This window comes from Apis mellifera, linkage group LG8 (assembly GCF_003254395.2).
Source record: "Apis mellifera strain DH4 linkage group LG8, Amel_HAv3.1, whole genome shotgun sequence".
NCBI classification, from domain to species: domain Eukaryota; kingdom Metazoa; phylum Arthropoda; class Insecta; order Hymenoptera; family Apidae; genus Apis; species Apis mellifera.
In genome coordinates this window covers 4,045,366-4,058,781 of record NC_037645.1, presented here as the reverse complement: position 1 = coordinate 4,058,781, position 13,416 = coordinate 4,045,366, and the positions used below count along the sequence as shown (strand labels likewise).

General features: G+C 39.9%; 2 protein-coding genes across 3 annotated transcripts in view; one reads left to right on the top strand and one right to left on the bottom strand.

The window, feature by feature from the left end:
* Window positions 1–115: 115 nt before the first annotated feature.
* LOC113218934 lies at window positions 116–1,868 on the top strand. The gene is made up of 4 exons (XM_026442249.1): window positions 116–1,114; window positions 1,177–1,213; window positions 1,309–1,650; window positions 1,801–1,868. The coding sequence occupies exons 1-4, from the start codon at window positions 1,079–1,081 to the stop codon at window positions 1,866–1,868; spliced, it is 483 nt and encodes a 160-aa protein (XP_026298034.1). The 5' UTR covers window positions 116–1,078.
* Window positions 1,869–2,055: 187 nt separating this feature from the next.
* Window positions 2,056–13,416, bottom strand: part of LOC412825 (sushi, von Willebrand factor type A, EGF and pentraxin domain-containing protein 1) — a 41,744-nt gene continuing 30,383 nt past the window's right edge. Inside the window, exons 19-37 of one of the 2 annotated variants that reach the window (XM_026442230.1) lie at window positions 13,143–13,360; window positions 12,822–13,074; window positions 11,895–12,736; window positions 10,911–11,794; window positions 10,587–10,834; window positions 10,380–10,511; window positions 10,137–10,302; window positions 9,810–10,061; window positions 9,153–9,694; window positions 8,842–9,054; window positions 8,615–8,770; window positions 8,403–8,526; window positions 8,122–8,184; window positions 6,847–7,037; window positions 5,563–6,200; window positions 4,211–4,560; window positions 3,855–4,057; window positions 3,666–3,779; window positions 2,056–3,049 (exon numbers count right to left, since the gene is read on the bottom strand). In XM_026442230.1, coding sequence (XP_026298015.1) covers window positions 3,018–3,049; window positions 3,666–3,779; window positions 3,855–4,057; window positions 4,211–4,560; window positions 5,563–6,200; window positions 6,847–7,037; window positions 8,122–8,184; window positions 8,403–8,526; window positions 8,615–8,770; window positions 8,842–9,054; window positions 9,153–9,694; window positions 9,810–10,061; window positions 10,137–10,302; window positions 10,380–10,511; window positions 10,587–10,834; window positions 10,911–11,794; window positions 11,895–12,736; window positions 12,822–13,074; window positions 13,143–13,360 — 5,621 coding nt within the window. In that variant the 3' untranslated portion in view covers window positions 2,056–3,017. The remainder of the gene's footprint in view (window positions 3,050–3,665; window positions 3,780–3,854; window positions 4,058–4,210; window positions 4,561–5,562; window positions 6,201–6,846; window positions 7,038–8,121; window positions 8,185–8,402; window positions 8,527–8,614; window positions 8,771–8,841; window positions 9,055–9,152; window positions 9,695–9,809; window positions 10,062–10,136; window positions 10,303–10,379; window positions 10,512–10,586; window positions 10,835–10,910; window positions 11,795–11,894; window positions 12,737–12,821; window positions 13,075–13,142; window positions 13,361–13,416) is intronic. The other variant, XM_026442231.1, reaches the window with a different exon arrangement.

The window sequence follows — 13,416 nt, the reverse complement described above, 5'->3', positions numbered from 1 at the left end:
ATGGTATACGTATAAAGCACGTCACTGTTGTCCAATAAAAGCTAACATGAGCACACTAGGGACCAATCGTTGCAAGAGAACGGTGCAGTGGGAAAAAGTTTGACACGTCATGAGGAGATTCGATATGTGGACTCCTCCAGTCGATAATCGTATTTTTCCACTTTTCGACACTCGTAAATCGATTTACGAGTGAAATTCCCATTGTTCTTTATTAAATGATTATTACACCGAGATGATTTATATGACAAGTTTAAGTTTTTCTCTAGTTACCATGTGAAACAAACGAAAAGTCACTAAATGCTATGTTTAGTGACATATAGATGAGAAGCATGATGTAAAAATGTAGATTCGTTTCAAAGGCATTAAAATAATAATAGCGATACATATGTATATATCATTATTATATAAATTGTATTTTCTGTGATGTGCGCGTTTTATTTTGGAATATACTAAATTAAAACATGACAATGTTATCGTTGGAGTGAATCAGTTCCGCTGAGGAATTGAATATAAACTGTTACTAGATGGAGTTAATGGTACGTGTTACGTATTCACGTGACTGAAATGGCATGACTCGATTACGAAAATGGGAAAAATATTTGAAATTACGCAACACTTCAATTACTAATCATTATTTTATTTATTAATAATCTATTTTATCTTTTTTTTTATACATACGATACATACAATTAGGTTATATTAAAAAAATAAAAGTCATATTTTCAATGTATAAAGAACAAAGATAATAAAATGATGTAATATTTTAGAAATTAGCAACAGCGTTACGAAATATAGTTTATTCAAGTCGAAGAATCTTGCACTTTGAAACTTTCGCGCTAAATTTATAACGAGATATTCGGAATCGAAACAATGAACTATTATATCGATGAACCAACCAATTCGTCATTCCTCCTTCATCCTTCAACCCATAACCAACTCTAACCAAACTCAACCACAATCTTTTCAACAAAATAAACCAAAATGTAACAAACATAAATTTAATTTCAAAATTAATCAATCAATCCGGAACCAATCATTCTACATAATAAATTAATCTTTGAAACAAGACAAACTCGTGATGCATAAATCAGATTCTTTTACAAACCAACTAGAGGTAATGATTATCGCAATTATGAAACAACGATAAAAGAAAATAAGTGTTTCCAATCCTTTCAGTCACTATTGGAACTGATGTTAAGAAATTCTGCCCAAGGTATAATATGAATCATAAATTGTGTTAATATCGTGATATCTTTATAAATAAATTTATTAATCGTATTCCTTCTATCGATCTATCTATGACGATAGAATCGAAAAATACGGAAAGAAAAGATATCAATATCGACGAATCAGATATCGAAAATACTGATAACGACGAAGATTATTCCGAATCGAGTGAAGACGAACAGAATTCTGACAACAAATACGGTTACGAGAATATTTTACGTTTTAAGAAATTTTACGAAGACCACACGCATAACGACTTACAGGAAAGCAAGCATAAAAGCATCTGGGACGATTACGTGTTCAAGGATAAAATGTACAGAGTAATCCTTATAAAATTAGACAAAAATAAAACGAAAACAAAAGACTCGAATTTAATTAATGAAAATCAATTAATGAAACAAAAAATAATAAAAAAAAAGGAAACATAAATATGAATCGTTTCTTCTTTTCTTTATATAAGGATAGATTTTAAATTAAAGATTTATATATATATATATATATACCAAACAATTAAAATTTTTGTTACTCTTAGGAGATGATACAAATCTCCGATTAGATTCTATTTCTTTTTAGTTGAAAGTGTGAACTTGCATAAAATTTGCAGTCTAGCGATTGGCACTGATAGATTATTTGAAATATGACTCATCTCGTAAACAAGTAATCTCGAATAGAATTAATAGTAGTATGATTCAGAGTTCAGCAAATAAGAGGAAAATTTACAGAGAATTTTTTTTCTCTTTCCTTATTCAAATAATACCAGGGTGATAACAGTTACAAGGTCGTGATAACAATTGAAATAAAGTTGATCCTAGTCTAAAACACCTTGTCTTGTCGTGATACATTTTATTAATAAAAAAAAAAAAAAACAACCGTTTGTTAAAGTTTTTACAATACAAGTGAAAAAAAAAAACAGGTTGGTAGGCATGGTTCAATGTACATAATTCGATTCCCGTTCTTACGATTCCATTCTCTTTCTCGTTCGATTTTTTTTTTTTCTTCTTCTTTTTTTTCTCTCTCTCCCCCGGTTAATCCGCAGCCTACATGCAACATTTTATATTACAGCGGGTGTGATACACGATATATCTATAGTAACAAAATATAAATTCGCTTATGTATAAAAAGGAGAAATGGAATGGTGAGAGAAAGTGGTTTGAATGGGGGGGGGGGGGTTGTATTAACATACATGAACACACTTCCACCTCTCGTACGCATCATAAGGTGACAGACGGAGAGATAGACTAAAGATAAAGAGAGAAAGAAAGATAAAGAGAGAGATAGACGCGGAAAATTAATCGATAGAGGAAAAGAAAGAGGATAAAAAGTCCTTAATTATAGGCTAGGTGGTATTATAAATTACAAAAAATTACAACCTCACGCATAATAGTCTTTTCTAGTCGCGAACATCCTCACGATCTCATCGTTGATCGATTGTTGTACGGGTGCCGAAACAACAATCCTACCTGATGGATCGTCGTTCCAGGACCTCGATCGTCTCTCGATCAAATCGATCAACGTAAAGGGAAAAAAAAAAAAGGAAAAACGTCACTCATACACGTAGACACACACAGTTTTCGAGAGGAATTCGTGAATTCGACTCGATTCGATTCACGAAATCATCCTCGAACGCCGTACAAATTGTGGTTGCACAATCCTCGTTTGGAAGTATAATAAATAAATCGGTCTCTCGTCGAACGAGACGACATTCCCTATGCTCTGGGTAACAGGGACGATAATTTCTCTTCTCGTCTTTCGTATCCTACGGCTGTAGAATGTTGATCGCTCGATCGCCGTCACTGGCCCTCGCTGTCGCTGTCGCTTTTGTCTGTAAATAATATTTATATATTTGGGGAATAATTATTATTTATAATACCAAATCCGCTAATGATATATTTGTGATTAAATATTTCTTGGAAAATATTGGAAAATATTTGGAATATTTTAGGATTGTTTCTTGTTCTCGTTTCTTCTTCTTTTCTTTTTTTTTTTCTATTAATACTTTAGCGATCTCTATAAGGTTCACGATCCACAGATTGGGAATCCCGGTTTTGGAGGCACAGTATGTCGGAGAATGCGTGGAATTTTTTTCTGTAGTCATCTCTATTAATACGACGCGGCAGATGACGAATTCAACGATTATTTATTACAACTTGACCTTTGTATATAGAAAAGTTATACGTCCATAAGAACCATGGAGCATTTTATCTTGACAATTATATACGTGCTACATATACAGATTTATAGTTCTGTAAACGTAAAAGTAGGAATATATTCGACGAAACAGTCGAACATTTTATCCATTTTAAACGTTTATAATTTAAATAAATTATAGAAGAAGAACGAAGAGGAAGAAAAATTTTCTTTTTTCTTCGAATTACAAATATATATATATTTTTTTCTATCGAGAAAAGAAAGGCATGGAAAATTCATTTTGCACCAACCTTTTTTGCCAGGATACGCGTGACGCTTCAGCCTGTCGTAAAGATCATCTTTCGTTCCGTAAATACTCGCATTGGAACGCGCGAGACTGTTCATTTTACCGTTGTGCAGACTCTCTGAAAGGAGAGAGAAAACAGCGTGAAACCGAATGCGCACTCCTTTCTCGAGCTTATCCTGTTTTCACGATTTACCTTTCATGTAGGTCTCGTTGTAAAAGTTGGGCATTTCCCACCCGTCCTCCTCGTCGTCGTAGTAATGCGCGTAGGTACTGTGATGGGAGGGGGCGATCGATTCCGCGTACGGCGTCGGTGCACCGTAATAGAAGTTCACTTGGGAACCGTTTTGATCGGTCGCAGGTGTTAGCATCTTTTTGGGCTCCTTCTTTCTCGATGCTCTGTCGGAAAACAAAAATATTAAAAAATTGATTAATTAATTATTTTGAGAAACACAATTTTTATAGTAATATTTGTCGAACGAGTATAAATTTTTATCTCGTCGATTGGAGAGAAAGAAAAAGAGAACGTGACAATTTCTACGGCCCACTAACCTGACACAGATCATCCATACGAGAAGAACGACGAAGATGATTAAAATAACGCCACCGGCTATTCCTCCCGTGATGTAGAAGAATTCAGACTTCTCGGTGCACCGTTTCCCCGTGAAACTTCCGCTGCATCTGCACGACGGTTGTCCCCGCGAATCCTTCAGGCACACTCCCTCGTTGTCGCAATAACCCATGCACACATCCGTGCACTCGGTTCCGGTTCCGTTGTAGCCGGGCTTGCACTCGCACTTGAAGTCGCTGGTTTCCGGTATCAGAAGGCAGTACGCGTTCGCGTCGCAGTGCATCTCCGCGTCGCTCGTCTCGCACGGATTCGTGCAGTCCCCTTTGCTCGTCTAATTTCGAAATAAAATTTCGTAACATGATACAAGGAGGATATATATGCAACTGAAAAATTACACGTAGAATCGCAAATTTTAATAAAATGAATATGTATAAGAATCGGAATACTGACTCTAAAAATATTAAAAACTTCCTGCAAAACAATTTTTCCATTTTCCTTTCGAAATATAATATAAAATCCAAGAACAACGATGGAACAACTATTGAAATCGAGCTGGTCGAATCATTTCAAAATAATAAAATTTCGTAACATGATACAAGGAGGATATATGCAACTGAAAAATTACATTAAGAATTGGAATACTGGCTCTAAAAATATTAAAGACTTTCTGCAAAGCAATTTTTCCATTTTCCTTTCGAAATATATATATATAAAATCCAAGAACAACGATGGAACAACTATTGAAATTGAGCTGGTCGAATCATTTCAAAATAATAAAATATATATATATATATATAATCCAAGAACAACGATGGAACAACTATTGAAATTGAGTAGAAAATTATGAAAATTATGAAAATTACAAGTAGAATCGGAATACTAGCTCTAAAAATATTAAAGACTTCCTGCAAAACAATTTTTCCATTTTCCTTTCGAAATATATATATATAAAATCCAAGAACAACGATGGAACAACTATTGAAATTGAGCTGGTCGAATCATTTCAAAATAATAAAATTTGGTAACATGATACAAGGAGGATATATGCAACTGAAAAATTACATTAAAAATCGGAATACTGGCTCTAAAAATATTAAAGATTTCCTGCAAAGCGATTTTTCCATTTTCCTTTCGAAATATATATATAAAGAACAACGATGGAACAACTATTGAAATCGAGCTGGCTCTAAAAATATTAAAGATTTCCTGCAAAACAATTTTTCTATTTTTCTTTCGAAATATATATATATAAAATTCAAGAACAACGATGGAACAACTATTGAAATCGAGCTGGTCGAATCATTTCAAAATAAAAAAAGAAATAGATGCTCACAGCGGCTGTTCCCTTGGTGCTAGTATTAGGAGGGCAAGGTATGCAGAAGGTCTGCTGAGGCTCGGACTGATAGGTGCCCTTCTTGCACTCCATGCATTCGTTCAAGGTGCCGTTCAGATAAGTCCCCGGTTCGCAGACGGGCAAAGAACACTCCTCTATCGCCGCTGATCCCATGTTAGGGGTTGTTCTGCCAACGGGGCATGCCTGGCACGCAGCCTGAACGCCCTGGGTCCTGTAACTACCTCTCGGGCAGGGCTCGCATTTCCCCTCCACGGCCAATTGCTGCCCCGAGCCGCACTCGTCCCTGCACTCCTCCCTGGACACAGCTTCCGCCGTCCTCGTCGTTTTGCCGAGGCCGCACAGCAAACAGGAGAAGCTTCCCTCGTTCGGTTGATAGAAACCGTGGCCGCAGCTTCGGCACAGGCCTGCCAGGTCGTCGTAGTACTTGCCTGCCGGGCAACGCTCCTTGCAGTCGGCTGCGCTGCGTGCACCAGGCCCCACCGTCACGCTTGGACGGCCGGCTATCACGGGACAGGAGCTGCACTTCAGCTGACCCGACTCGCTTTGATAGCTTCCAACCGGGCACGATATGCATTGCTTCGTTTCCTCGTCGTAGAACGTTCCCACGGCGCAAGGAACTGTGATTGAAATTATTTTTAATTTTTTTTGGATGGTTTTAATCGAAATTGAAGAGGTTTTGATTTGAGGAAGGAGATATTTGTAATTTGTTCATGGCTTAGAGGGAATTACGATAGACGAATAATTTGAATATTGTATAATGAGGAACGGAGATACGTTTCGAAGATTGTGAAGCGTGGAAATGCGGGAACTCGTGTCACGTGGTGACTAACCTGGAGGAATTACAATAGGTGTTTGAATATTCTAATGAGGAATGGGTAGAGATATTTTGGGTAAGTGGATGGATTTTAGTGTTTGTAGGGGTTAGATGGTTTTCCATGGTAGAGTTCATGCGATTTGAATATTATTCTAATTGGATGCGTTTAGATATTCTTGTCGAGTATGGGTGAAACTGACGTAACGGTCAAGTTATGAGGGAATTGAGATAACTGATGTAAATATTCGAACGAGAAACTGCTTAAGTATTCTGAACAACAACGTTGAAACTTAGATTAATTTGCATGAAAATGAGGTTAAATATAGGAAGCACTTATTTTCAATCGAATATTTCTAGTAATCGAAATCGATTCTTGATTAAAAATAGAGAAATTTGTACAATTTTTTTAATCACATTATTATATTTAATTTGAAAAAAAAAATACTCACCACAATCGGGTGCCATGACCACTTGGCCCACAGGACAATCGTAATCGGACTCCAATAACAGGGACGCTGGATCAGGTACCGTGTTGGGAAGAATATCGTGAACGTCGAACTGATCTTCCTCCAGGATCAATCTCTCCAACAGGGTTTGAACAGTCGCTCTCTCGTTCGAATTCGCGTTCAATATCGGGTCGCTATAAAATATCGGGATTGAAAATTAGCCAATTAGCTGACGAACGGGTGGTGTTTAGCGGCAGGCAAAAGGAGAGTAATGCGCAAGTATGTACAGCCGTTATCTGAAGGCGAAGGTAATCAGGCAGCTTTTCCATTGGTCGTTGGCCGTTTATTATCGACGCTCATTAATTTTTTTTTTTTACCTACGTAACGTTTAATTAATCCAACACATAATCCTGGAATTTACTAATTTTAATTACATGTCAGTTTTGAAGTTTAATCTCCTGTTAATGCAAACGTAATGGGAACCGAAGCTGTATGCGAGAAAATATTGGACAATTATTCGTGATTTAAAAGAATAATTTTTTTCTTTCTTTTCGTTAAATAAAATGTTAAAAAAAAAATTGCGTAACGAATTGTACACGGTATTTTTGTTAATAATTTCTTCGAAAAATTAAATTAAATTGGTTAATCTAACAGCTTGGATTAGAAAATCGAGCGTTACACCGAGTTACGTTTGTTATTCTACTGTTCTATTCGATTCGTTTGGTCCCTAGTTAAGTGTACCATTCAACTATCTCGTTCGCTGTGTGAATAGTTAGTAATAACGTGCATACCAGCGTTTACCTTCGTACATTGCCGGTTAGAGTCGACTTAACAGTTGTCAGAATAGCTTGAATCATATTTCAGAGGAAAAAGAATATTTAGATACAACGTTGCAACGACAACTTATTAAACTCGACCTCCATTATTATTATTATTGACTCGATTCTTCAATAAATTTAAAATACGTAAATCATGGAAAGAAAAAAAAAAAAATGATTTTTCGTCACCTTGTAACCAGCCAACCTGAGGTTACTAGTCTAATTAGTTTCAGTTTAGTAACGTTATGATATATATATATATATATTTTTTTTTTCGTGTATACATGATCATGCATCGAACGATATCTCGTTCGAGATAAATGATAAATGGGATTCCATGGGATCATGAGTTTTTTTTTTAATTTTGGCCACGAAATGATGATGATGAAGTGTGTCGAAATGACGGGGACACATGTACATATGATACGATTCGATGGCGTAAATCGATTGCTGTCCTTACTTTATCGCCGGGAACGAGATCTCCACCTCGTAGGTATCGCTTCCTTGCCGAGCTTGTCTCGTTCTACGATGCAACAACACAAGTAACAAATTGCTCAGTACCAATTCTAATTTCATTCAATTTGCTTTGATTTCTGAAGCTGTTTCACGGTCAATATTGCATTACTGTTCCACTATTAAAAGGGCAACTACGACAGGTTTACTGATACTCCATGTTTTCATTTTGGAAAGCTTTGATTCTATCTTTGAATAAATAATAAATGAACGAGAAAGGATACTTACGGTTCAGCAGGTACTACGGCGGAAATTATGTAAGTACCGCCATCTTCTTCGTTGGTTTCTCTCGTGGTGCGTACCCTGTGGTCGCATTGGACGTCGATATTCAAATCTTTGCACTCGCGAGTTCCTGTTTTAAATTATCCTTTTGAAATTTACAATTCGAAACTCGTATAATTGTTTGGTTATTTATAAAGAAAAATAAAGAGATCGTTTACCTTCGTAAGAATACGAGCAGAAATTCCAATCTCTGTTCAGAGAGTTGACAGCGTCTCGAACCTTCTTCTTGAGCACTCCTTGGCCGGCTTCGTTGCAGAGAACCGATGTCGGGAAGTTCATCTTGATTCTGAACACCCGTTGTGCGGGTGTGGCGCCTGAACAAACAAAAATAATAATATTATTATTACATTAATGACAAACGTATAGAAAGATGGCGAGAACTTACTTGTACAAGCTGGATAAATTAGAGGAAGAGATGGATCGTTGGTCGGTCTCCAGAAGCCTTCAGCGCCACAGGTGTAGAATTTCGGTACTTCTTGAGAAAATCTGAGTCCAACGTTGCAGGAAATCTCGCAGACCTTGAACTGGCCACCTGAGCCCCAATCTTTGCACAGCTGCGTGCCTCCAATTGGATCTGCTAATTCTGGGCAGAAGTCGGCTGAAAAGCGAAACATGTTATCATGAAAGGGTCTTCGTTTCGCAAAAATCAAATATCAATGAACGAAATTACGTGTTTAAATATATGGAAACGCTTACACAGTACATAGACCTTGAAATTGCAGCTGGCAGAGTTTCCAGCCTGGTCGTAAGCCACGTAACTAATGTCATACGTTCCCCACATTAACGTTTGCCCTGACTTGTGCCCGTTCTTTTCTTGGATCCTCACTATACCGACATTGTCCACGAATCGTGGTTCGTCCCAGCTAACTATAGCGGAGCCGTTCTTGGCGATCACCCAAAGATCGCCAGGGCAATGCTCCACCTTCGGTGGAATTTTGTCAGATTCCAACTGTTGACACTTGCTGCCGCCGTATCCAGGCGGACACACTCTTTGTCCACAGTGGGAAGGCACTACCCTCTCCACCCCACCAAACGTGTCGTCATAACCCGCCCAAGTCAACACCAAACCTTGGTAGAGCACTGGCTCGGTACGACAGTCGCGAACCTGCTTCTGAATCTCGTTTGTGACGTGCAGGGCTCGACTCCAGATTTGAACCTTGGTCAAATGTCCCTGGAAACCCGATTCCGTGTACCCTTTCGTGTTTTCGCTCTGAGGTTTACCTAATACCGCCCAGGCACTATAGAAGAATATTGATTTTTATAAATTTAAGTTTGATTGGATGTAATTCAAAAAGAGAGAGAAATATTAGGAAGTTGAAGTGATTGAGTAGATAAGTAGGATGGAATTCTTACTAGGCTGGTAGGGATCTTCCACTTCCATATCCTTCCGTCTTGCTAGCAATTAGACCTTCCGTAATCAGAACCAATTCACCGCTGTTCTCGCCGTTCCAAACCACAGCAACGTGATGCCATTGGCCGTCGTTAATCGTCGCATATTCTCTGAACGGTAGATAAACATCCTGCAAATCGTGGAACAACGATACTTGCACACCATTGCTGTGCGCTTGGATCATGAGTCTGCGATTCATTGGCACGTGCGGAGAGCTGGAATCGAGATAAATATTAAATCGAAGATGTGATTAGAAAAATTGGATTAATTAGTCGATACGATTATTTTACCTGACTCCGTAGAGAGTGAAGAATATTCCAGCTTCATCTTTCTGAGTATACTGAACCCACATTGCCACTGTTAAACTCTTTCTTGCACCAGTGAAGAATGGAATCACTTGGGATGCGCTGCTGCGCGCTGGATCGCTGAAGTACAAATCGTAATCCACTTGGATGGCTGTAAAAATATCGCCAATTATATATACATAATCCAAGATTTATTTTCCATAACAAGGAAAATAAACAAATACTCACACTTTCTGCAATCATCGCCAGTCAAATTGAAAGGACATTGACAGAAGAATTTACCAGTGAGATCTATACACGTAGCTGAAGGTGGACAAGAGTTCTCTTTGCAGTCTATTATATCCTCCTCGCATGTTTTTCCTAAACAATTCCATAATTACACCTTATCTCATATCCTCGTTAAAAAAATCTCTGCAAAATTGTTAAACCAATCACCTGTATACCCCGAAGGACAAATACAAGTGAATCCAGGTCCTTCGTCGATACAAGTTGCACCGTTCTTGCAAGCGCCAGCCTGGCAAGCATCATACTCGTACTGACATCCAATTCCGGTATAATCATCGGGACAAGTACAGTTGAGCCCCGATCCAAAATCTTGGCAACGTCCGTTGTGCATGCAAGGATTTCCAATGCAACGTTCGGGTGCGGTTTCGCACTGTTTTCCATCCGTCCCTGATGGACACCTATTCGAGAAACAATTACAAACCATCACAATTGATCGCAAACAATCCATTTTCCAAAAGGTATTACGTCTCTTACACGCAGAAATAGTCCATGAATAGGTCCACGCAAGCTGCATCGTTCTGACAAGGATGATTCTGGCACATTCCAACGTCTATCTCGCAATGGACTCCGGTCCAACCATCTGGACACATACATTTGAATCCACCAACCTCGTCTCTGCACGTGGCGCCGTTTAGACACGGGTCGGAGGCGCAGTCGTCGATGTTGATCTCGCACGAAGACCCGGTGTAACCCTCGCGACAGTGGCACACGAACGTGTTGTCCAAATCGACGCAACGATCAGTACCGACAGGGCTGCAGGGATCGCTCAGACACTCGTCCAGTTCCGCTTCGCATTGAAGGCCAACGAAACCTGGCCTGCACTTGCAAACGAATCCCTCGAGTTGGTCTATGCAAGTCCCTCCATTTTGACAAGGATCGGATGCGCAGTCGTCTATGGTGTGTTGACACTGTTTGCCTGTGTAGCCTGGCTCGCAGGTACACGTGTATCCGTCCACTTGGTCGATGCATTGGCCGTTGTTTCTGCAAGGTTTGCTTGCACACTCGTTGATGTTCGTTTCGCAAGCCGCGCCAGTCCATCCCGGATGACAGATGCACTCGTGGCTGAACAAATTGTCCACGCATATTCCATTGAGACAAGGATTTCCCGAGCACAAGTCTATCTTCTCGTGGCATCGTTTGCCGGTGAATCCTGGGGGACAGTCGCAGGTGAAGTCGGCTATCAGATCCGTGCAATTGGCTCCAAGCAAGCAAGGCTTCTCAGAGCAATCGTCGGTATTGATCTCACAGCTCTGACCCTCCCAGCCTGGTAGACAGTCGCATTTGTAACGACCTTGTTGGAGAGCTACGCAGGTGGCGCCGTTGTTGCAAGGATTTCCACTGGCTGTGCAAGGATTTATCTGGAAGAACGTGTTTAAAAAAATAAAAGCGATATGGAGGAAACTTTTTTTAAAATTCTAGCAAACGAATATGAATTGTAATCTAAAAAATCAGACTCACAGTGATGTCACAATCAACTCCAGTGTACCCAGACCGACAAAGACATGTGTAATTATTGAACCCTGGCTCATCCTTGCACATAGCCCTCTCTGGACACGTGTCATTGGTGCAATCGGACTTTTCTTCCTGGCAATTGATGCCCGAGTATCCATTAGCACACTGACACCTGTAACCCTGAGGCAAATCTATACAAATAGCTCCATTGTAACAGGGTTGGGAGGCACATTCGTCGATATCGATTTCACATCGCCTTCCAGAGAAGCCAGCTGGGCAAAGACACTGAACACCATGCCCCATGGGCACGCAAAGGCCACCGTGTTGGCACACACTGTCGGTGCACTGCACAGGTTTGCACTCTTCTCGTCCAACCGCGCCTGGACCATCCGTATACATGTTGGTCGGGCATTCGACGCAAGTGGTAGCTCCGTGCTGAGGTTGGAAGAAGTCCTTGGGACACTGGGCACAAGGAGCCAATCCCGTGTCGGAGTACATGCCAGGAGAACATTTGGCTCTGCATCGATCTCGACCAGGTGCAGCTGGCTGATAGGTGAAGGTTCCAGCTGGACAGGTCTGACAGTCTTTGTAGCCACCCACTGGTGGCTCTCCCGTGTAGCTGTTCCTAGGACATTCCAGACAGGGGACCAGACCCGTAGGAGAGTATGTACCGTATCCACAAACGGGTATACAATCATCGATATTCTTGGAACCTTCTTCTCGAGTGTACGTGCCAAATGGACACCGTAGACAGGATCCTTGACGGTCGCTATTTTGATAGAAGCCTTTGGGACAGGATGTGCACTGCTTTTGCTTTTCTCCCGCGAATGTTCCGGCTGGACAGTGCACTGAAAAGGGAAAAGAAAAAGAAAATCGTCACGTTTTATAGATTTCATGTTTTTTTGATACCATTGAGATGAGGTGTCTACTCACGACATCGTGGAACATCGTTGGTATCCATGTTCAAAACTTCGCCAATACTACAAGTGAAGCCTCGAGTGATGGACGATTTCAGAGCTCTGAGAGGAGGACATTGATTGCCAATGGCGGACACGTTTAACAGAGGCTCTATTACCGCGCTGGTGGAAGGAACCGATAGATCGAAGATCAGATTCAACGTGGAACCACAAAGATCGTATAGTTGAGGCTGGCGTATAGCTGGGACGATGACGAGGATGAAGTCCATCTGAGACAAATCGGCATGTTAGTAACTATTAACGATTCCATTTAATTTAGTTCCACAACGATCTTAACCTTCAAAACGTTTTCTTCGAGAAGATACGGCACTGATCTCACGAACGACACGTTCATGTTCACGTTCACGGCAGAGCAACGTTGGGTCAGGATATTGTTCAGATTCGTATAATACTGAGACATTAGATCTTGATACTGTGGTAGGCAGGATCTTGAAACAGCGCCATTGGCTCTATAAGTCACTGCTGCTACTACGTGATAGTTCGCCTGTTGAGTGTCTATGAAATAAAATAAATGTATCAATAGATATCAAATTTTAACAAATGTCAAGGTA